General features: G+C 35.9%; 1 protein-coding gene across 3 annotated transcripts in view; it reads left to right on the forward strand.

Annotated features, from left to right (window-relative positions):
- Nucleotides 1-25,540, forward strand: part of MSH3 (mutS homolog 3) — a 125,231-nt gene that overhangs the window by 22,689 nt on the left and 77,002 nt on the right. For all 3 annotated transcript variants that reach the window (XM_006913187.3, XM_025047666.1, XM_025047667.1), the window contains 4 exons: nt 12,430-12,542; nt 15,373-15,487; nt 21,610-21,694; nt 24,151-24,260. In XM_006913187.3, the coding sequence (XP_006913249.1) occupies nt 12,430-12,542; nt 15,373-15,487; nt 21,610-21,694; nt 24,151-24,260 (423 nt within the window). The remainder of the gene's footprint in view (nt 1-12,429; nt 12,543-15,372; nt 15,488-21,609; nt 21,695-24,150; nt 24,261-25,540) is intronic.

The following is a 25,540-nucleotide window of genomic DNA, read 5'->3' on the forward strand; positions in this document are numbered from 1 at the left end:
TCCCTCTTCATAGTTTGAAGAGAGATTACTTTCACTTTCTTCCTTTCTAGCAAGGTTTCCTTTCACTGTCTACCTTGAACCAGAAACTTCAGGCTAGTTTTTTTCAGAGCTCCTATAGGCATCTTATCTTTGAACCTTTCTGGATTTAGACGTATCCATTAATCTTTTCAATGACTCTATCCTGTCAAACCTCCTGCTGAGGGGAGATTTCTTACTGATTTCCATTCTTTTTTTTGATTATTCTGATATATTCTCTTATTTCTTATGTTCAGGCCAAGAATTTTTTTCTCCCTCTCATCTTCTTTTTGTGGGTTCTTTTTAGCCAGTAGCCCAAGTCTTGATCCCTAGTGTAATAAAAGTCTGTGAAGTCCTGGTATGTTTTTTCTCCTTTACCATTTTTTTCCCTCTCTCCCTTTTACTCCTTACCTTCGTTACTCCCTTTTGCCCTTGCCTTCTTTAAGAAAAGCACCTGTCTAGTATTTGATTTAATATATAATTTGATTTAATATACATAAGACTGAACTCGATGATGATGTTTCTCCAGGTTTGTTTGGGAGCACCTCACACCCCAGCAGTTCCCAAAACTGGCAGGTTCTGGACTCTTCCTTATACTTTCTACCTTTAGCTCTGATCAGCTCCTCTTGGCCAGGCTGAGCTGGGAGTGGATATGGGCCGTGAACACTCATGTGGGTGTATTAGATTGCATCTCATGGGAGTGGACATGTGCCCTAATCACACATGATGGTGTACTACATGGTGGTGTACTAGATTGCCCCCAACCCTATAAAAAGGCTGGTAGAAGAATGTATGAGTGGACCTGCATGCCTTTCCTGCTGGCCACGCTGGACCACGACCACACCACTGGATTAATCCCTTACTTGGTGGAGCCATTGAGATCACGTGAATGCTAAGTATCAGATGACATCTTTAAGATAGTCTGTGTTCAGCCAGGAAGGCCTGCACCTGACCCATCAGGGCACCTTTTGAACTGTGGTCACAAGTCATTAGTGGATTATGAAAACAGTTTTATGGGTTTCAATGATCACTTTTTAAAAGAATGGATAGAGTAGTATAGAGTCAAAGATAAATGAGTGCTTTGTATGTAATAAGCTAAGCATTGTTTTACGAAACTTTGTTTTTCCATTTACTGTATACCCTAATCCTATCTTTAACCCAAGAAAAAGTTTTTTAAAGAGTGACAAATTGACTTCTAGGCGTTCCTGTTAACAATAAATCAAACGATGTATACAGATAACGTGCTGAGTAATGTTTCGCTTTCCATTCAGCTGCACAAGCACTCACTGTACAGTTACCATGCATCTTACTGAGGTGAAGAGATTCATCCATGAGCTTTACCTGTTAAGGGCTTCCAGTCTTTTCGGAGAACCTGCTCACGAAGAAATCACTCCAAAACAAAGAAGATTGATACAGTGTGTGATAGGAAAGCAGACTGAATACTAAGAGAGTACATGAGAGAGAAAGAATAATTCTGTCTAGAGCAGCCCTACTCAGTAGAAATGTAATGTAACCTAAATGTGAGTCATATGTAATTAAAAATTTTCTGGTAGCCACATTAAAAAAGTAAAAAGAAACAGGAAATTAATTTGAATAATACATTTTATTTAATTCAATATAGTAAAAATATTTCAACATGTAATTCTTTTACATTCTTTTTTTAAATTTATTTAAATTAGTTTCAAGTATACAGTACATTGGTTAGACAGCTATGTTCATATTTTACATTCTTTTTTATAGACTAAGTTTTCAAAATTTAGTGTATATTTTACTTTACATTTACAGCATCTCTCAGTCTGATTAGCTACATTTCAAGTGCTCAGTAACTACAGGTGATTAACAGCTACTGTATGAGACAATGCAGCATAGTAGAGTGTAGGGGAGCTTCATGCAAGAGAGAGCCTAGAAGGATAAGTAATGCATAACTAGACAGGTGTTGGGAAAATACATTCTATAATGAGAGAAAACTTTAAACAAAGGTGAAATAAGAATTTATAAAAAATAGTTAATGAAGCTCTTGCTATATATCAGGTATATTCTATGACCATTTCTCCTATTAACTCATGTAATTTTCTCAACCTTTTGAAGTATTTACTATTATTATATAGTAATTACTATATAATTTATAAGTTAGACATTTTTGTAAATGAGGAAACAGGCACAGGTAGTCAAGTAGCATGGGTGTGTGTGTGTGTGTGTGTGTTTCTGTCTATCTTTATCATAGGCAGAATGATGCCTCCCCAAAATATCCATGTCTCAACAATCCCTGGAATCTGTAAATAGGTTAAATGGCAAGGGAGAATTAAGGTTGCAGATGGAATTAAGGTTGCTACTCTGATGACTTTGAGATAGGGAGAGTACCCTGGATTACCCAGGTGGGCCCAATTAATCACAAAAGTCTTTTCTATGTGGAAGAGGAGGAAGAAGAGGTCAGAGTGGTGCATTGTGAGTGTTTGGCCTACCAACATTGGCTTTGATATGGAGGAAGAAGCCACAAGCCAAGGAATGTAGACTGCCTCTAGAAATTGGGAAAGGCAGTGAACCAAAGTCTCCAGAAAGGAACTCAGCCCTGCCGACACCTTGAGTTTAGCCCAGTGAGACCAATTTCAGAATTCTGACCTATAGAACTATAAGGTAATATGTATTGTTTTAAGCCACTAAGTTTGTAGTAATTTGTTAACCATAACAAAGGCAAAGGAAGAGTAATACACTGTCTATATGTGTGGATACTGGGTCATGATGCAAAATGTTTTTCTTAATGTTGAGTTGTGGCTTTAAAGAACTTTTTGTTAATCAGTAGCTATTTACTGGAATTAGGTCAGACCACTGCGTCTCTTCCAGTGCCCTTTTCTTTTTCCTCATTTTTCAAAGTAGCTGAAAAATGACAGGCGTTTAATACTATGTAAATAGACATAACTTTTTTTGCAAATAGAATTGTAAATACTAGTTGTGGTTCTGACCGAAATATTGGGAGTTTGGAAGTACTTGATAAAGGAATTACTGCCCCTTTTAAGTCTGAGAAATTTCTAGTTGCTAAATCAGGGTATCATTTATGTTTGAATTACATTATAGGTAAGTATACTTTACAGTCTTTTATGTAACTCTTAACTATCAACCCCCACATATCACAAAGTTTACTTGTGGGTGATTAAATTGAGTAAGACAAGAGACTGCCCACCCATACAGAATAAAATCCTATTTCTTCTACTTGTCAGGGAACAGTGGGAACAGCTTGGCCTGCAGGTTGATTGTCATATTCTGCCTCCTTCCCACCTACTTATTGTACAGAGAGACACAGAGCTTAGCCTCTCATTACCTTCTGTCATTTTCCTGGGGCTCCAGAGGAAAGGGCTTCCTTAGGTTATTTCCAAGGTGCTTCTGGGAGACAAACTTCCATCTTCCTTCCTGCTTGCATATTTCCTTACACTTTATCTTCTCTACTAACAATGCATAGATTTTACTTCAGGGACATGTGTCTTATTTACTCCTGTCATTATCTTATATACTAAAATACTGCCTTTGTCAAAGTGCTCTGCAAACACGTAGATTTAAAAGTGGTTTTTTAAAACTACAGTGCTAAGTTAAATATTGGCTCAGTGTAGAAAACAGTGCTGAAATTCGGTAGTCCCTAGGGGTTGTGATGATGTGAAGTATTTGTGGGTGTCTTTTCTTAACCTCGAAAGTGGAAAACCTGTGCTTTTCCTGCTTGGTGCTGCCTGTGCTCCAGGTGGTTAGTGAGTGCAGCCTCATCTTCCAGAATTTTCTTTGTGGCTTAGGGAATCTATATGATTTTCCTGCTTTTGTTCTCAGACGTTCTAGGCCAAGCTGATTGCTCTAAACTGATTATAGGTATTTTTTTTTTTTTTTGCCTAGTAAGCAATCCTTACCGATAACAACCAGAATTTAGACACGAGATGGTAATTTTGTTTTATAGAGATTTTTACTTGCAGACTTTTATGTATTTCCAATTCTAATCTCATTTGATGTATTTAAAAAACAAATTATGCAAAAAGGTTTAAAAATGATCCATTTTACAGAAGTTTGACTCGCAAACCATTGCTTGTGTAAAGTAACATATTCAAGACCAGAAGTATGGCCCACTTTCTCCTGCCTAGTCTCTTGTTCCTCACTCTGGGCTCTAGCTACACCAGACTAATTGCTACGCTCTAAAGGTGTTATGCACGATGAGAGATGGCACAGAACTTTGGTGTGAGTACAGTCTGGGGCTAGACAGCCTGTGGACTTTAACCTCTCTGTGGCTCAATTTCCTTGTTCAAAAAAGAAATGTATCGTAATAGAACTATTTCATAGAGTTGTAGTTAATACATGTAATAGGCATAGAACAGTGCCTAGAACATAATAAATGCTCAGTTATTAGGTCTTATTTTTCATTTCTCATTTGTTTTTTACCATTTGTAAGCTATTCTTACATTGTGCAGAATGTTTTCTCCATCTAAATATTGTGCAGTATGTTTTCTCCATTTTAAAATATTCTCTATCCTAACAATCTTATTGCTTTTATGATGCTGCCCTACAAATTTTAGTTCTGGTTCTAACCTTAGCTAAATGTTGGAATCACCTGTGGATATTAAATACTGATGCCTGCGATTTTGGTCTGTGCTGGAGCTGGCTTGCAGTGGTTTGTGAGGATAGAATTTTCTATCAGGTTGTTAAAGCTTTGATAGTTTAAAATCAGCCATGGTCAGAATATTTAGGCCTGAAATTGCAGATAATATAGATTTTTTTTTTATTTGCCATTTACCTCAGCATTCATCTCGGTCTTCTTCATACTCTACTGATTTGTTTATAAGCATCTCCAAATAGATGTTGAGCCTTTATTATGGTACATTATTTTGCTAGGGCTGCTGTAGCAGAGTACGTACATGAGGTGGCTTAAAAAACATATTTATTGTTTCACAGTTCTGAAGCTAAAAGTCCAAAATTAAGGTGTCAGCAGAGTTGGATCCTTCTAAGGTCTGTGTGGGAAGGATCTGTTCCAAGTCTCTCTCCTTGGCTTGTAAACAGCCATCTTCTTTCTATGTCTCGTCATATCATCTTCCTTCTATCTGCGTCTCTGTGTCCAAATTTTACGTTTTTATAAGGACACCAGTCATGTTGGACTAGGTCCCGCCCTAATGACCTTACTTTAACCTGACTACCTCTCTAAAGCTCCCGTCTCCAAATATGGTCACAACCTAATGTACTGGAGGTTAGGACTTCCACAAATGAACTTTAGAGGGACACAGTTCAATGCATTTCAGCACAATTCAATTTCACTTTATCCATTTGTCCCTGTGTAGTACTTCGCACAGCAAAGATTTGTTGATTGAATTAAAAAGGAAGCACCAGTTAGCTGGTGTGTTATTTGTGTATTATTTTTAATTCATTGTACTGTGAATTCCAGATAGTCGATTTGTTGATTTTTTTTAAAAGCAGTGCTTTCTTGGGATAATATTAGACTTAGTATTTATAGAGAAAACGTTAGGAAGATTAGTCTTTTTAGGTTGTCTGAGGCAGGCATGGGCTTGTTAATGAACTCAAAAGGCGTATGATCTGAGTGAAATGATCTTGATTTTGTTTATTGCTGAGAAAATGCTTTTAATCATGCATGAAAAAAATGTTTCAGATGCATTTCCACTGATCATATTTTAATGCTGATTGTCCTCTTTAGGATTACATAAGTCTTTGGTGTTCTCATAAAAGTAAGGTTTCTTTTGCTTTTTCTCAAAGGCAAGTATGTCAGGTAATAATTTTGTGGTTTTGCAATTGAAAGAAATTTTTTGAACCACAGGAAGCATAAATTATTTTTTTAATTTACCTGTTTTAAGATGATTGTATCGTGTGTGTGTGTGTGTGTGTACACATATATACAACACAAGAGAAATTATATAGATAAAAATAGTGGATGACAAATATGATCGTCTCAAAGCATGTATATGGAATATACCTTTTGAAGTTAATTGAGATACTTCGAATGAGATACTTCCCTACAACATTGTTTTTTTGCTGAATAAATACTGAAATAAAATCTTACTCTCCAGAATGTGTTTGGAATACACATTTGCACAGGAATTTATTAGTCTAATTGTTCAGATATTTTTAATAGAAAAATTTCAGCTATAAGTTATATGGCAAATATCGAAAGCTTTATTTTTCATTGACTTTGATCAAATATAATTTACATGCAGTAAAATTTACACATTTTATCTGGATGAGTCAATTAATTTTGACAAATACATACATTAATATAACCACTACCCCATTTAAGAAGTAGAACATTTCCATCTTCCCCAGAAAGTTTCCTGTGCCTCTTTGCTGTCATTTTAGCCCCACCTCCAACTCCTACTCCAAGCAAATACTGATTTCTGTCACTATAGGATATTTCAAATTCTTTTAGAATTTCACAGCGTAGAATCATTACAGTATTTACTCTTTGGTGTCCAGCTCCTTTCAGCATAGTGATTATGAAGTTCACCCTTACCAATGAGTATTATCAGTAGTTTGTTTATATTGTTCAGTGGTATTGCATTATACGAGTAGACCAAACTTTCTCTATTCACTTACTGAACATTTGGGTTTTTAGCTATTTTCAGTAGCATTTGTGTACTAGTCTTTTTATTGACATATGTTTTTATTTTGGGAAAATAGGAGTGGGATTGCTGGGCTGTATGGCTAAGTACATAGTTAACTGTGTAAGAATTGACCAAACTAAGTTTTTCAAAAGCAGTTCCCCAGTGATGCACTTCCCTACCAGCAGACGAGGGGTGTAGTTGCTCCACATCTTTGCTACTCTTGGTATTGCCAGTCCTTTTATTTTTATTTTTTATTTTATTTACGTTTTAAATCCTTTTTTATTTTTCAATTACAATCTTTTTAATTTTAGCCATTATTGTGAGTGTGAGGTGGTGTTTCATTCTGATTTTAACTTGCTTTTTCTTTGATGACCAGTGATGTTTTCATGTGATTATTGGCTATTCCTATATCTTCTTTTGCCCTTTTAAAAATTTGGTTGTTTGTCTGATTATTGAGCTGGTGAGTGGCAGAACTGGGATTCGATCCAGACTTCCTGGCTCTGAAGCACATGCTCTTAATCACTATGTCATATGATTTCTCAGGAGAAATGCATGAGGAAGCAACCATTCCCTCCCTTCACTTGCTTCTGGACTTCAGAAAGAGTAATGTTATAGCATATTTGACATTATTTTGGTTAATATTTCATGAACTTTTCATTTCTTTATAATGTATGTTACAGTTTGTGTTTCTATCTCTGGCAGTAAAGTTTCTGACAAAAAGCATGTGTGCTTAAAAAAAGTGGCTTTATTTTTAACAGTATTACTTTACAAACCGCAGTCCCATGTGTCTAGTAGAAAGCACAGGCTTTCCTAGCATGTGATTATCCTTCTGGGAAAGCATCTTAGAGGAGGTGAGTCTTGGCCCACTTTTTAAATAAGAATGTGAGCACAGAGTTGGGGATATGGTATATGTAGATGGGTGGTAGAAAGACCCATGATTGTGATAGGTGAAATATTAAGAAAGGATGGAGGTTTTAAAATATTGTCACAGGGAGAATTCATCCTTAGAGAAGATTTCCAGGAGAGCTGGGAGGTCATGGCTACAGGCAGCCATGAATGGCTTCTCTAGGCCTTGGGCTTTCCGCCTCCATTCCCTCCCCCTTCACATTTCTTTTCCTCTTTGGTTTCCCAGGTTTGAGCAGTCAGTATTCCTGACCTCATTGCAGAAAGAAGTACTTTCCTGTCGGGTTTGTAAGACAGATTAGAAATTTTTTGATGGAGCTTTACCTTAAAAGGGTAATAACCACTGTAGAAGGAAAAGTAAAACCAAAAGTTTAGAAAAAGCTAGAGAAAGGTTTAGAAAGACGTGAATTTACCTAGTACAGACTTCTTTTATTAAGATACTTCCCATTTCTTAGTCTTTTGAACAGCCCAGCTGCCATGCGTGCTGGCCTTGATTACTTGCTGGGTCTTAGGGTTCTGTCTGAGGCCACATGGGGTTCACACAGCGATGAGGAAGCTCAGTCCTCTCGTTCCCAGATAGGCCTTTCCTCCAGGGGCATGTCCCGCTGTGGTTCTTTACTTCAGCTCTTTTTAATCCTCTAGGCACTCTGACCCTAAATTTGCTTTTGATTTCTCATTCCTAGTGATAACTTGCTAAAGTCCCTTCACCTCAGCTTGGTGGAGACGGTTGGAAAGGGGTTCCTTCCAGTCCCCAGAGTCTATGACTTGTATTCCGCCTGCCTGTTGGTTTGGTCTGAAGCAGATTCACCAGCTGAAATCAATTTGAGTCGTCCTCACCTTGGTTTGCTGTTGGCCACGTGTTCTTCAGTAGAGCTTCCCATCTTTCTCAGAAGCTGTCTGTGTGATTATGTCTACTTCTTTCTCTGGACAATAAAAGACTCCGTTTTATTTTTAAGAACCTCACACTTTCTAGTGAGTTCTCATTGAATATTTTAAAGCTGAAAATGAACATATTGGCTCATCTAGGTAAAGCCCTGGAAGGTAGGTTGGAATTCAGGCATGGCTAGATTTAGGGGCTCTTCTTTTTCTCTTCTCCTTGAGTTTGTCTTCCTCTCATGTTCCGCAAGGTAGCAGGTTGGGTCCAGCCACTGTCCTCCGTCACTCTCCACTCATAACCTTCAAGGTTTAAGTACAGGAAAGTACATGAACATCTCCTGGGAGCTCCTGCATAGTTCTTGTAATCTATTCTTTCCTTTTCTTTCTCTTGTTCTTTTTAATAAACAATCTTAACTTTTGAATAAGTAGTATATTCCAGGGGCTTGAAAATCTAAAAGTATTATAAAAGGACAGGGGTAAAAAGTTTTTCTTCCAGTCTGCCCTTTTTATCATTACAGAGTACCTCTCTTTGTCTCATTTAATGCTTTTTGTTCTGAATTCTATCTTGCCCTATAATAAAATCTTGTCCCATTCTTTTTACATATTTGCATTTGCTTAGTATATCCATCTGGGCACTTTTTTTTCAGCCATCCTTTTATTTTTAGCCTTTCAGAATTACTTTAAGTTATGCTCCTGTTTGTAGCTTAGATTTTTTTTTTTTTTTTATTCTTTGTAATTCAAGCTGAGATAAACTTTCTTTTACTAGGCAAGTTTAGCAAATTTACATTTGTCAGTATGGCAGATGTATTTGGTATTAGCTTGTTTATATAGTTTTGTTTTCTATTTTTATATCTTTTAAAGAATCTTTCACTATGTAGTCTATTTTTCTTACTGTTTTTATGGGGTTATTCTGATATTTTTGTTCTAGTGGTTGTCTATATTTATTATTTCATATAAAGCCCTTAGTCTTCTAAGAAAGTGGTGATAGTTCCCTACTATAAGCAGTGATAAAATTAATTTCATATACTGATTCTAAAACAGAGACATTGTAATTATGTTACATGGCCTCTTTTATTCAATATAGAGTAAATTCTTGCGTTCTATCTTGCGTTCTATCCTCAGAGGAGAGAATTAATCATTCATCTAGGAAGATTGGAACTCAATCAGTATTATTATGATCACTAAGTACACTGTCAGAAGAGGCCTTGTGAGTTTTCCTAAAGTAGATTGTCAGCCTTTAACAAGATTTTTTTTGTCTATAATAATTATAGTTTCCAAAGTCAACCTAAATCATTAAATTGGTAAGCTGCCAACTATTTGGTCACCACTGAATGTTAGTTCAGAATCACTGTTGGTGGTCTGTTATTCAATACCAAAGAGTCACCAGTTTTATGTCCAAGTTGACATTAAGAGATACTGGGTATGAAGTTACCTTCTTTCTAGTATGGGCTTCATACTTGTTGGGAGTTTTATCACCATTTAGTTTTTCAAAAACAATATACTTGGCAACAGAGAGGCAGGTCACATCTGAAAAGAATTTTTTAAACTTAGAAATCTTATATTCAAGCAGTGCAGCTTGGCAAACCTCACGTGATGACTGAGACTCATATCCTAATGGTTGTCCTCCCACCCAGCACAGAGGGGAGTCGCGGGCATGGCCCAGGGAGGAGCACTGCTTCTGTTCAGCCTCCTCTCCGAGATTCTGGAGGCTTTGGCCGTGACTGAAACAGCCCCTGGAGAGGTGGGAAATGGAGGATTTTTCATAATTGTTCAGACCCAGGTCAATTATTTGACCATAGTTGACTTCCTTAATTTTTTTTGGTGAAAAGATATTTACTGACCTCTCTAATAGAACAGCTGCAACATAGACTGTCATTGGAGATTTACATTTCTATTTTGTATTCTAGTCCTATGATGACTGCCAGTATTGTTCATGTAGACTAGTGTTTTCAGTCTGCAGTTTGCCTGTGAATCACCTTGAAAACCTGTTAAAAATGAAAATACCTCCTTTCCCCTAACTTCCTGCAGAGTTCAGATTGAACACATTTGAGGTGTGGAATCTGTGCTTTTAGTGTGGGTTGCACATGATTGTGATGTAGGTATTCCACAGACTACAATTTTAGGAAATCAAAATTTACGGTTCTGTGATTAATGTAGAAATTTACTAAAATCTAGTTTATTGTGGTTGGTTATTATTATTTATACGGTGTTTCGAGTAGAGTTTTGTTTCAAAGGTATAGTGAATTGAATTTACTATAACTTTCTTCAATTTTTAAGAAATCTAGGAAAGCACGGGTATGAGATTTTAACACCAGCCAGTTTGTAAAAAAAAAATTTTTTTCGTGATGATATTTAATATACAGATTGTAGAATGATGACTTTAACACTGTTGTAATACTTCTGTAAAAGCCTCAAGGATAACTGACTAGTCCAGTTTTTATTAGATTTAATGGATTCCTAAATCCTTATCTGCTTATCAAACAAAACGTTAATTAGAACAGTAATTGAGTTACCAGCTGCTTCTTGTGTTCACTCTAGCAACTTGTATAAAAACACTGTGGAGCTCATGTAAGGTCATTCATTGCTTTTTGAGTTGCTGAATAATAACTTTGCTGTAGGCGTCTAAAAATCCAGGTATTAAGGGAGTCTACATGAAGATAAAAATTGATGAGAGATTTGCAATAGTCAGTCTGGTACTCCCTTTCCAGTGGATTAAGGTAGAAATATCCTTCTTCAGCACCACAGATGGGAGAAAATCCTGCCTCTTAGATTTCTTCCTGAATCAGCTTATGCCTGCCTAGTCTTGAAGGAGAACAAAAAAAGTCTTTGGAGCTAGGTATGCTGTCACACATTTCCTGGAAAAAATGAAAACACTAAGAAATCAAGTTTATAACTTTGAGCAACACAGAACATCATGACAAGGATATTCCCAGGAATGCAGGGATCATTCAGCATCAGAAAATATGAATAATATATTAAGAAATTAAGTGAGAGAAACCATATGATCATTTTAACACATCTAGAAAGAACAGGTAAGATTCAATAATCCTTTATGTTAAATTTTTTTTTCACAAAAACGACATACATGTATGAGTATATACGTATATGATATACTTGTGTATAATTATATGAACATGAAAAAATAAGGAAGTATTCACTCTAGGCTGTTAACATGAATTGGCAGTGAGGTGATAAGGAAAGGAGAGGAGAAGGAGAGGAGAATGGGTAGCTAAGCAAAACAGAAAATGAAAAAGAGAATGTACTAGTCAGCATGAATATGATTTTGTTTATGTGCTTACATAATTGTGTATATGTATATATATATGTGTGTGTGTGTGTATATGTGTGTGTTTGTATATGTGTGTATATATGTGTGTGCACGTGTGTGTGTGTATATGTAACATTTTTAAAAAATGTACTAGCCAGCATGAATATGATTTTGTTTATGTGCTTACGTAATTGTGTATATGTATATATATGTGTGTGTGTGTATATGTGTGTGTTTGTATATGTGTGTATATATGTGTGTGCACGTGTGTGTGTGTATATGTAACATTTTTAAAGATTATAGAACCACTTTAAATAAACAGTGAGAGGTGACCTAAGGGGAATTTTCTATATTTAACTGGAGGTTGCGGTAGAAATGGAGTTAGCAAGAAGCCAACCAGATGTTTAGATGCCACTTCAAAGAAAGAATTACTCGATGATGTATTCTGTTGCTACAGTATTTAAACAAATGATGCAGTTGAGTGACAATGATGCTTTTCCATTTTTCTCCCTTTTGTATTTATTAAAGTAATTGACCTTAATTTCAATGAGTTCTTGATAAACAAAGTATTCACAATGTGCTAGGTGACAAAAAATGCCAGTAGTAAAAGTAATAATTATATTTTATCAAATGGGGCCTTTTGACAGGAAAACTTTAGCTTTCTCTCTTTTTTTCAGCTCGGGAGAGAATAAGGAATGAGTCTTCATTTATTTATTTTGGTCAGACAAAGGCCTAAATACAGATAGTTCAAGATTATGGTCGATTATCTTTGAAATTTTCATTTTTTTCTTTCAGCGTACGGGATGACAGAATTCGAGTAGAAAGGATGGATAATATGTATTTTGAATACAGCCATGCTTTCCAGATGGTTACAGAGTTTTATTCAAATGATGTAGTTGACATCAAAGGTAAATATTTTATGCATGTGAGTCATATGTCCTCAAATTTAACCGAGTTGAGTTTCGAATAGAGGTGCAAGTTTTGACTTTCAATTTAATGAAAACTAAGTAGTTACTAATAAATAACTGGAAGAAGTAGAGGGAAGAGTTCATGGTTCTTATACATCAAAAACACCAGTATGGCTTCTTCCTTTGTAGTTATAACCATTTAGTAATTTGTTGTTTTTGACATAATTGTTGGAGTGAAGGGGTTAGTTACTGACCAATTTTCCTTCTAGTTTCTCTTAAAATATGGCCTATTTTTTTCCTTGCGGTTTTATAGAATGTATGGATCAGTCTCCTGATGAAGGGTAGCATTTCAAAAGGTTAGTTGCTGGAGTTTAAGTACCAGAACATTAGTGACAGGGTTTGAATATGTTAGGTAACCATTATTTGTCTAATTCACATTTCCTCAATCAGGTATCAGTGACTGATTGGTCTGTGCCCCTCATTCCTACCAGTCCAGCTTATATTAAGGTTCCTTATCACATGCTACAGAGCTTTCACCATCAGACCACACATAGGTTAACTTCCTCCACCTCCTTCCCAGGCATCAGTGTCTTGTTAGGATTTCTCTCCCTATCCCTTTTAATCTTCTGGTGCCTTAGTCCAAATGAATTGAGTGTCTGAGAGTGTAACCCACTTATGACGCCAGTCTGAGATATCACCAAGGGATCATGGTCTTATGTTCAAATAAAGACAAGACTAAGTCACAAGACCACCATAAGCCACTCTTAGCATCAGATTCACTTAGAAGGATATAGCACAGAAAATGCAGCTTTCTGGCAGGGCACATGTTCTCTCGGAGTAGTCTTCAGCAGTTTTTGTATCAGTCCACAGATCCATTGGCACTTCAGTTTCCTCTCTCCCCTAGTGACAGCTTAGCGGCAAAGAAAGCGCTCTCATCCAGTGGGTGCAAGGTCTGCCCTGTCCTTCTATAAAGGACATGCCAAGTTCAAAGAATCAGTGTACTCTCAGGGGAGGTCAAAATTCTGGAACCAGGTGTTTACAATTCCTCCTGGTCCATATGCAATTTACCGATGTCAAGTCATTTTTACTCTATTCCGTTGCTATTTCATAACACACTGGCACTTCATCTTTATCAGGTTTCCTGTGGAACAGAGTTAGAAAGTTAAAAGATGAAATTCTCAGTAGAAGAGGAAAAGGTTTTGTTAATTGTTTATTTATACCTTGGTTTTAGAAAAAGCTATGGTTGAAATCTGATTAGTAGAGGATATTTTTAAATATTTTTATTTCTAAAAGTAACAAATACCTATTGCAAAAAAGTCAAAACATAGTTGTATATAAAGAAAAAAGTAAAAGTCTCTCACCTCAAATCCTTATGAATTTTTTATATAAAATCCACATATGTACACATAAACATATACATAATTGTCTATTTGTTTATTATAACTTGAGTTTATTCTTTCAACTAATTTTTATTGACTATGTGAAGCATTGCACATACAATAAGGAATAAAACACAAAAATTCTTGCCCTTCTGGAGTTTGCGTTCTAATGGGGGGAGATGTACAATGAAGTAAGTTAGATAGTATGTTTGAAGGTGATAAGAGCTATAAAGAAAATAAGGCATGGAAGAGGGTGAACTTTTAAATAAGATGGTGAAGGAAGGATTCACCGAGTAAATGGTACTTGAATAAAGGTTTGAGCAAAGATTGAAGGAGTTAAGGGGGAAAGCCATATGGACCTGTTAAGGAACAGTGTTGTAAGCAAAGACAACAGTAAGCACAACGTATCGTAAGTGCCTGGTATGTTTAAGGATTAGCAAATAGCCGGAGTGCTGGAACAAAGTGACTAAGAGGGAGAATATTAGGAGGTGAACTCAAAGAGTTTGGAAGGCAAATTGTACAAGGTCTCATAGATGTAAGGACTAGAGCTTCTTGTAGTAAGTTGGGGGATGTTGGAGGATTTTTCAGCCCAGTAGTCTAACGATCTGAGATATATTTTACAAAGGACTCTTTTGGCTCTTGTTAAGAATACCTTATAGCAGCCATCTCCAACCACTATGGCACGAGGAACCGCTGCTTCTATGAGAATCTAATGCCTCATGATCTGAAGTGGAGCTGAGGTGGTGATGCTAGTGCTGGGGAGCACCTGCAAATACAGATGAAGCTTCGCTTGCTTGCCAGCTGCTCACCTCCTGCTGTGCGGCCCGGTTCCTAACAGGCCTTGGACCCCTATCAGTCCGTGGCCCGGAAGTTGGGCACCCCTGCCTTATAGGGCACAAAGGTGAAGCTGGAAGACCAGATGGAAAGCTGTTATAATATTCCTGTTGAGAGATGAGAATGATCATACAATTTTTTTTCCCTCACTCAGTAATATATTATGGATCGTTTTTCACACTAGTGCAGATAGCTGTAAGTCATTCCTATTGGTAGGTGTATAATAATCTGAACTTACCAGAATTTATTTAGCTGCTCCCCTGTTGATGTTCAGTTAGGTTGTCTCTAGTTTTTTACTATTACAAAATATTTCTCAGTTCACTTTCTTGTATGTACTTCTTTGACATGCATTTTGGAGTATTTCTGAGTCAAAGGAGATAAGCATTTTACATTTTGAAAAAGTTGCTCTATTGCTTTCCAAAAAGATTTATTCCATCATCAGAAAATGCCCTCCTATTTCGCATACCGTAATTGTCTGCATTTTTCTAAAGGGCAGTTCTAAGGAAATATTATCTAAATTATTATTTCAGTAACCATAAAATAAAATTTATTTATTTTAAATTTTGTTTATAATGGTGAATAATAATTCTAATGAAAGTATATATTCTATTTTTTAGGTTCTCAAAGTTTTTCTGGCATTATTAACTTGGAGAAGCCTGTGATTTGCTCTTTGGCTGCCATAATAAGATACCTCAAAGAATTTAACTTGGAAAAGGTGCTTTCCAAACCCAAGTAAGTTGTTTCTCAAAAGTAAAAAAGAGGTGGGGTTATATTAATGATATTTCTTAAATTGAATTTGGTAAATACTATACTCAGGGAAGTTTACCTGCTGTTTATGGAATACTCTGTTCAGGGGCAAGGATGAACTGTGTGGTATTGCTGCTGAAGAATATTAAAAATGTTAATTGATATAAAAATATTGAAAGAATCTTTAAGAATTCTGTCAATTTGTATTCATTATAACTATTATAGTTTCGACTACAAAATTGTGCTTTTTTCTAAAGCAGTTAATTGGCAAGTCGTAATAAGTGGAATTAAATGGTATTAAAAAGCATTCATAAAACTTTATCTCCTTTCTGATTTGTGTTTTCAGTTCTTATTTCATAGGCCATAAATTTGGAGACAAAGAGGACAGCTACTAATGTAGATAGCTTTTTAAAAGAGTGATTAACTTTGTAGAGTTCCAGAGATATAAAAACTAGCAGGTGACATTCTAGGAAAATACTAATTTAAAAGCCAGTGGCATAAAAAAAGGTAGCGGGATAATTTCCTTGCCTTTCTGTATTCTACCTTCACCAGCCGCTTGTCTTTGGCTCTGTGAAGAATTACCCTTCATCATTTTGATCCTGGATAAGTAAGCTACTTCCTGTTTTGCAGAGGTGGTTGGACAGATAGAAGCTATCTTAGTAAAATGACCAGTATGAATTGAGGAAGGAAAAGATAGTGCCAGTTTGAGGTTGTTGGAGAGAGTGGAAGAAAGACAGGTCACTTGGGAATCTTTCTGTAGTGTGTTTTTTGGTGTGTGTTGTATGTGGTAGTTAGGGTAGAACAGCATATCATTTCTTTGGAAGCAGTTTTATTCCATTTAAAGCAATCTAAATAAATGTTCATCAACGGGAGAACGGGTTCATTGTGTTCTATTCATGCAATATAATGTTATATAGTAACGAAAATGAATGGACTTGAGTTACACATATCAATATTAGAAAAGTTTCATTAGCCAAAAATTAGTAAGCCAAAAATCAAACTGCTGAAGGACACAGAGTACATACTATTATATGAAGTTAGAAACATGAGAAACAGCAGTGTGTATTGCTTAAGAATACATTCGTATATAGTGAAATTACAAAGACATGCATGGGAAATAATGGACAACAGATTTAGAAGAGTGGTTTTCTCCGGTGAGGATGGAGGGGAAACAGTGAAGGTCAGTGGGGGAAGTGGCCTGGGGGAGTTCTACTTGATGTTTACTTTTTAACTTGGGTAGTATATTTATGTATATTCTATGATGGCTGAAATGTTTTATTAAAAAAAGTAGCAGCCAGGCATTATACTTCATTGGATTCCACTTTAAGCTCCAGTAATAGGAAACATATGGCAGAGATTGCTCTGTATGGTTGATTGTGTGGGATCCCCATAAAGAAAGGATGACAGGCTACTTACCATTTGACTTGTTCATGATAGGGAGCCTCTAACTGAGCGAGGTTGAACTAGTGACTAATAGCTTGCCCATGAAGATTTGTTTCTGTCCCTACATCACCAAGCAATGAAGTATTAATATTGGAATAGGAAGGTGACTTTTCTAATATTATTGTGTCTTCATATTTAGTTCAAAGTGAAAATAATACTAAACAGTAAAACATAAAGTATTTATTTGCACTAAAATTAAAATAGCTTATTTTAAAATTACCTGACTTGATAAATTGAGTGAAGCTGAACTTATATTTGGTGGTATTGTTGGGAAGTGGTCAGGGAACTGGATCTGCTGGTGACTTAGTGTGTGTCTAATCTGCCTGTTGGGTAACCCCCTCCTCTCATTTCCATAGAGCCAGATGAAAAAGATATAAAGAAGTCCAAAATGTTAGGCCCTCACATTATCTATCACCCAGTGCCCAGTAGGCAGTCAGTAAATATAGGATTTATGAAGAAAAAAAAAAGAAGGACGGAATTCTTCATCCTGTGAGCATGGATTTGATTGGAAATTCCCAAAATGTCCTTGGAGGCGAAGGTGAATGAATAAAGGTTGTGATCAAAACTGGTACTATTGAAATGTAGATGATGATGTTTTATGGGTGGCATGTGATTGGACTCTAAATATAATTCCCGAAGAGTAATACCACAGTTCTTATATCTTGGGAAAAGAATGTAGCCTCTCAAAATGATTACTTTGGAACACATGAATGTCCTCCTCTGTATTTAAAATTCAGTTGTAATACTTTAAAATTTAAAAGTTTAGCAGCTTAAGATATGATTATACTTACTTTGAGAGCTGTGTTATTGGAGGACGTTTTAGTTGTCTTCTTTTGCAAATAGTTTCACAAAAGTTGCTGCACATTTCATAAAAATTTTGGTATATGTTTATTTAAAGGTCTTTGAGGAACATATACCATTTTAAGAATCATTCTAAGGATGGATTAAGTGAGGTTTTATTGGACAAATTTTGCTTTGTATGCTTTCACTGTAATAAATCATAACTCTGAGTATGACTATATACAATGATATAATATAACTATATCTTTTGAACCCGGCAGTGGTCTTGGGTACCCATTATACACCTTTCTTTTTATTTTCCTCTCTAATATGCTTATTGGAAACATTCAGGAATGCAAAGATATTCGTATTGTTTAATTACAAATTAAGTAGAAGTAAATCTATAAACTGGAGTTTTATACAATTTGTAATAATTAAAATTTATAATAATTTTATAAAATTAAATTTATAATAATTAAATAAAATTAACCACCAAAAGATTAGGCAGTGCAACTATTTTCCACTATTTATTTCATATGCAACGTGGTAGATTTTTTTTGCCTTCATTTCCATTTTCAAGTAATATCGAAATAGGATCTTCATAAGGGGTTGATCTCGCAAGTGAGATCTGTACCTTTACTGCCTTAGTCTAAATCAGATTTTTTAAAAAGTAGTGTAGGAATGATATAGAATCTTAAATTTGGCAGGTTTGTAGCAAGTCTGTTTTCTTGACGTAATGAAACTTGAGGGGAAAAAAGCATTCTTTGTATTTTTGTTGTCTGAAATATTAATGAAGTATTTCCCCATGTTACTTATTTGTATCTAGGTTCACACAACATGAATTCTAAAGGCATTGTTTATGAGGTTCATTTGAAAACATAAAATTTGACTTCTTCCAAAAAGATAAATAATTCAGAATTGTTTGAGTATTTCAGATCAGTGATCATATACCATTGAATTCCTAATGATGCTGGCAGATACAGTGTTTAGCTAAAAAATGTATGTAATTCTCAAAGGAAATAGGCACTGACAGAAAGAAATTTTTTTTTTTTTTGTATTTGGAAGAAAGAGTCCCAGCTCCAGAACATATTATTATCAACCAAACATTTGGGAAAGATAGTTCTTATAGTTGCTTGGTAATTATTGTTCCATAGGAACCAGTCTCATAGTACCCAGTGGTTGCTGTCTTTTATTAAAAAAGTGCAGATATCAGTTTAAAGAAATTCTTTGTTTCTTTGCTTTACGGTTTAGATGACTTGTTCAGTAAGGGCAAAACCAAAAGTAAAATAAAAAACCATATGCACATCTGGTTTCTTAATTAATGCTGCTAATTAAGAAAAGAACCCATACAGGCATACTTCAGAGATGTTGTGGGTTTGGTTGCAGACCACCGATATAAAGTGAGTATTGTGATAAAGCAAGTTGTAATCTTTTTGTAGGTGGAGGGTCTTGCCATCAATTTGTTAAAAAAAAACAAAAACAAAAACAAAACAACATCTGAAGCTCAATAAAACGAGTATATACGAGTATATCTGTATAGTTTCTCACTAAAGGTCTGGTAACTCAAGCCAATTTGGTTGTTCACAGTTACTGGGTTCTTTTTGATATAATAGATATTGGGAGTCTCCACTAACTATATGTAGATGAGGACTCTAAGCTTCTCCAACTCTCTCTACCAGGTCGTATGTTAGTTCAAAGAATATTCTGCCACACATATACATTTTAGCAAGCAAGCACAAAAGCAGTTGTGTAAACTCTTAGCAATCATGCTCCTTGTAATTCCAATTCTCAGTCTTGATGTTCTGACAGTGCCTTGCTTCAAAAGTTCACTCAGCGCATTATAGGAGCAGGGTTGCACTTTTGGTTGGAGTTGAGGTGACAAAACCCTCAGATATTTGGTGGAACAGGGCACACTTTTGGAATCCTAAACTTAAGACACCATTCTTCAGGGTATGGACTGTTTGGTTTACAAGTACTTGTGAGGGTGAAGGCAATGGAGCAGTTTTTCTGGACAGTCCACACGTCTTAAATGCCACTTATTTATCTCCCATCTCTGGTGCTCATAGGAGATAAAGGCCACTACCTGAGATGTTTTTGGAAAAGGCTACTGGGTACGAGTTCTTGATTGGTCTTTTGTGCTAACTAAGCATCTCTCTAGAGTCTGTGACTATGTTAATTGTGTAGGTTAAACCCAACTATCAGGAGTAGGGGAAGTAAACACGACATATCTAAACACGAGGACTGGTTAGATACCAACTCTCAGTCTAGGTAATCAGCTCTTCCAGCTTGATTTTCGACCATGAAGTTGTGCGAACACCTGTCATCTTCACAGCCAATCACTGCATAATTATTTCTTCCTGAAAATAACATTTTATATTTCATTACTGTCCCCGAGTGTTTCACAGACATTTTTGAGCTTTATGACTCAACAAACAAACAAACAAACAAACAAACTCAAACTGGCTTCTTTGTAGGAAGATGGCAGACATTTGTTGAACATCTACTTTCTGCTAGACTCTGTAGGTGCTACCAAATATATAAGACATTAATAACCCTTGCCTTCAAGGAGCTAAGATCTATTAATGAGGGTAGCCCAAGAATATAAATTGCTATAATGCAAGGCAAAGTAAGTTAACTGCTGTAAGAAGGAAGAAAAGGGCTACATATACCTGCTATCAATCAGTTTTGGAGTTGCTTCCTTCTGAAAATCATTAACAAATTATCATCCTTTGGAAGCTAGGTCAAACTGAGAAATTACACTGCCAAAGGACAGTGTTCAGTTACTAGGCAGCATTCCTAATGTGCAGTAAGTTATTTCTTTGTTAGGGCTCCGGAGCTTAAGATGGGGGAGTCATCTAGAAGTGGGAGTCATTTCATAATGATGTGGGCTTTGATTTTAGGCTCTAGATTCCTGGATGAGGGCTTGTTTCTGTAACTGGCTTGGGAAACTGGATTTTATCTAAATCTTATTATAGCCATGATAAGTGTGGTTGGGCTTATAGTGCAAACACTCATGCTTTCCCTCCAAATAGTTTAGTAACTTGCCATTATTTTTCTTGCTTTTAAGCCATCGAGTCTATAAGTGCTGTTGATGGAAAAAACAAAGGGTTGGCTTATAAAGGAAATTGAATTCCTATATCAGTAATGCATCGATTAATATACTTTTTAACATGAAAGACTAATAAAGCCAAATTGGAGTTGTGCATACACTTAATCATATTGCAACTCAATACTCAAGTCTATATGATATTTATTGAACTTTTAATCTAGTTTGGGATAGTCACAGGGACATAAGCAGAATGTGTTTTCTTTGAGCTTAAAGAAATAATTTTTGCCAGCTTTTCAGTTTTGTACTTTACTAAAACATTAGCTACATTAATGCGTGTTGTTAATTATAGAGTAAATAACATTTGTTGCACATATCAGAATGTTGATTAAAAGTTGTTAAAGGGTTTATCAAGATGATCTCATGCTAAAGAATAAGGAGGACATTTTTAAGTATTTTGACATATTTTTCTAGCTAATTGTATAGTTTTTCCTGAAGATACTGCCACATGCTTTGCCAATGATAAAAGACTATGTTTGGTTCTATTCCTGGAAATGTAAAAAAGCTCCAAAAACTCTGTGTACCACTTAACTTTCCTTCCATGTTCTTGTTTTTGGTTCAAGAGCAACTATCCTTATTTTGCCATCAGGCTATTTAACAACACCAGCATCAGTGGAAGACGATATCCCAGTGATATTCTTTTTGCTTCTTTTGGTTTGATTCCCTGTCAAAGAGCTAACTTTTTTCATAATGTTACTGGAATATTTCTAGTGTCTGAATTCGTTTTTAAAATTTCTTTATGCGCTTACATCATGGCTCATATTTTATTCTTTTACAGGAATTTTAAACAGTTGTCAGGTGACATGGAATTTATGACAATTAATGGAACAACATTAAGGAATCTTGAAATTCTACAGAATCAGGTAGGTAAGCATAAGGGATAGTTCATTCAAAATGGTTTTGAAAGAAATTTTGGAATAAGGTAGCAGTCTATTCCTAGGAGTGTAGAAAAGAATATCGTCTTCAACTGACCTCTCCGCCTGTCAGCTCTTTATTAATTGATAACTGCAGCGCTTTCTTTTTGGAGAATCAAATACAGTATACAAAATACTTTTATGAGCTTACTTTGGAAGCTATCGAGCCATCCTTTTCAATGATTGAAGTGACATGCTCATCCTGATAATTTCTGTATTTGATATTTCTTTGGAAGGGTATCATCTTTGAAAATTAATATGAAGTGGATTTTTTTGGTCTGCTCGATTATATTTTTTCTACCTTTTTTTTGAAATGTCTGTAGTCTTATTTCATTATGTAGCATATAAAACAAGTTACCGTGATATTCAGTTAGACTGTAAGATGCATAGTACTTCCCTTCACAAATTTTCATCATTTATTTGCCCTTTATTGATGAATTAGGAAGATAATGGAGACATTAAAATTATTACTTCATTTATTAAATTGTCACTTGGAAATGTGAGATATTTTTTAAAACTAATGTTATAACATAAAGTCATAGAAATAAAAAGCAGTTCCAAGTCATTTGAGTAAATAGTGGAGAAGCTGAACCATCTGAGTCAAATGGTTTAAAGCTCTTCAGAAATATTTATTACCATTGTGAATTATAGTAAAAGCTGAATTTATTCTCCTGACTCCCAGGTTTGTATATTACTAGTTTCTCTCATTTAGTTTTTTCCTCTTCCAAGCTATCCTTATGTCCTAGGGTCAGCTTACTTTCATTCAATAACACATTTGCCTTGCAATTCCATTATCCAGATGTCGAGAATTTTTCCCACAAGTCTTTCTCATCAACTCTGTATACGTCTGCATGATAGAAAACAAGTAGTAGGAATAAAAGGGTAGTCAGAGCCCGCAGACACAGCCCCAGCATTCCAAGCTTTCTTTTTTCTTTCTCATCCTCCCTGTTTGAATCATGCTACTGTGGAGGCAGTTCTGAAATCAAATTTATAAGGCAAAATACCCTTTAAAAATCCTTTCATTATCAAGACTTGGGCCCTTGTAGAAACAGAAGCTGAGCATTAACATTTTCTGCTTGTCTTTGCACTTCAGCTTTGGCTTCCCTTACCAACGAGCAATGGCAAGGGGTAGTGAGGAGGGCCGCGTGTCAGGGAGAGCAGAGGCATAACAGGACTTGGGTCTCCCTCGTCTCTCCTTTTCTTCTCTGTGCCTGCTTCTCCAGTGATGCCAGCTAAATGGAACTTCATTCCTCACCGTCGTCCTTTTCCTGGGACCCTGTACTGCAGACAGGCCACTTGGACTCTTGTCTCAGAAGGGGCCCTGGTGTTACTAATTCGGACCACCCTCAACAGTCAGCACTGGCCATTAGTCTTATCCATAGGGAGGGAGCGGGGCGCCTCCGTGACCACCGTAGCTTCTGTGTGTGCTCTGCTTTAAACTTCTAAGGCCTGGGGAGCTTATGTCATACAGTTAAAGTTGATTTCTGCCAGGTGGCATTGTGTTCTAATTATGAGTCTTTTCTCCCAAACTTGGATATAAGTGCCCTGAGGGGAGAGACCATGCCTTAATATACCTTTACCAATCATACACCTGAGCCATAGGTATTTTCTAAGTACCTGTTTGATGATTTGAAGGAAAAGGAAAAGTTAAAACAAAGAAAACTCAGGTAAAAACTTTAATTTTATATTTCAAATAAGATTTAAACCTATTAATAGACTTTTTATAAGATAATGAAAACTTACTTGGTTAAAATGAACTATCTCTATTAATTGTAAATTTTTTTATGGCTCAATTTTCAAGTAGCAAAGCATAGATAGATAAGCTATCTATGATTTAACAAAACAGACTAAAACAAAACCCTTCCAGGGTAAATTCTCAGAGTGTAGTGCAGGTTCATGTCTACCTCCAGTACCTTATACTTGTTTAATGTTGTCTTGAGGGCATTGGTCTTTAGAATGTTAATTCTGAGGCAGTCAACGGTACTGAATTGCCAAAGAATATTAAATTATCTTCATTATACTTCCTAAGGCAGAAAAGTATATAATTATATTTTTAAGATGCATAGGACAAATATATATGTCAAAAGAGATGTCTTAATAATTTATTCTTAGTTAACTAAAAATAATACATAGCCCATCCCTTTTTTGTGCAAAATATCAATACTTCATATATATATATAGTGTGTATATATGTGTGTGGGTTTGTATATGTAAGTATTATATATATAACACACATTCATTCATCAAACATTAAATAAACACCTGTGATGAGCCGTTTGTTATGCTAGGCATATGTAACAGTTAAAACTAGGGTATATGGAATCATTAGAGCACATGAACAGCTAGCTATTTGGGTACAAATACAATCGTCTAGTTAATAAAACTTGTTTTCTCGCTTTTCTTAGACTGATAAGAAAACCAAAGGAAGTTTATTTTGGGTTTTAGACCATACTAAAACTTCATTTGGGAGACGGAAGTTAAAGAAGTGGGTGACCCAGCCACTCCTTAAATTAAGGTAAAGGGAATCCTTTTTTGTGTGTTTATTCTGAAATTATATAAAGTTGTGAAATTAAAAGTATATTGCCCTCCTTAAAACCAAGGTTACCATGAATTATAAGAACACAGTTTTAAATTAGGGAAGATTTTAGTTTGTATCTGGCAATAGACTGTCTATTATTATGAGGATTTTTTTTCCTTTTCCCTAAGAATGAGCCTGCTTGCAGATTGGAAGACATGATGTGTGTTCAGGGAAAGTGAGTTATCCAGGTAGTTTGGGGTCATCAGTAGCATAAGGGGGTAGGGAGGGAAGGGGCTGGAGAGATGGAATCCTATCTTTTGTAGAGGGCTTTGTAGGCTAGGCTGAGGAGTTGGTAGCCAGGGGAAGTTAATCCAATGATTTCGAGCCTGGGAGTGAAAGGATCAAAGCTAGGCTTGTGTGTCGGAGGGGCCAGCGTGGTGGTGATGGTCAGGGCTGTTAGCAAGTTTACTGAGAGCTTCTGAGGATCTGAGCTAAAGCAGTACTAGTAGGAATCTGAAAGAGGGGTTGGGCATGAGATGTTTAAGATAGTAGCATGAGTTACTAGGAGCACCTTTATTACATACCAGGCACCATGCTAGGGGTTTTATGTGCATTTCTCTTTAAGTTGCACAATAGCCTCACTCTTGGCTGCGTTTTATGCTGTGCTTAGGAGATAGTCATCTACCATAAAGGATAGCAGATATTGTTATTAGTGTTAGTAATAAGCTTTATGACATTGTTTTGATGATGATTACCAAATCACTTCAGCTTTCGTGGGGCATTTTGATTTCCCTTCTTGACCATAAAGACCTTTGAGCAGGGGAAATTGACTAGATAAAGAAGAAATTCTGAAAATGGAAGTATCTACTTTGGTTCAGTATTCAAATGAAATAAGGTTACCTTGTGGAGCAACAGCAGACAAGATGGCTTTCTGCAGATAGTCTGTGGACACAGCCTAAGGGGTGTTGCATTCTGGCTTCTGGAGAGACATCTACCTAAGCATGCACAGCAATTCTTACTATCTTATTTGCTAGAAACAGACTCACTAGTAGACTTTTTCATGTAAATTAAAATTTTTATTTCTCGTTAAATTTGTTTTATAATAACCAAGATTAAGTTGAGATAAATTCAGTGGACCATGTTGTATGCTCTTTAGGGACTGAATTATGTATCCCTTGGGATCTTACTTTCCCAGAAAGATTGAGAGAAAACATGCCATGCATTGAATACTGATGCTTTCAAGTGTGAACTTTAGACTGGCCTAACAATTATATAGC

The sequence above is a fragment of the Pteropus alecto genome, unplaced genomic scaffold (assembly GCF_000325575.1).
Source record: "Pteropus alecto unplaced genomic scaffold, ASM32557v1 scaffold20, whole genome shotgun sequence".
Taxonomy (NCBI): Eukaryota; Metazoa; Chordata; class Mammalia; order Chiroptera; family Pteropodidae; genus Pteropus; species Pteropus alecto.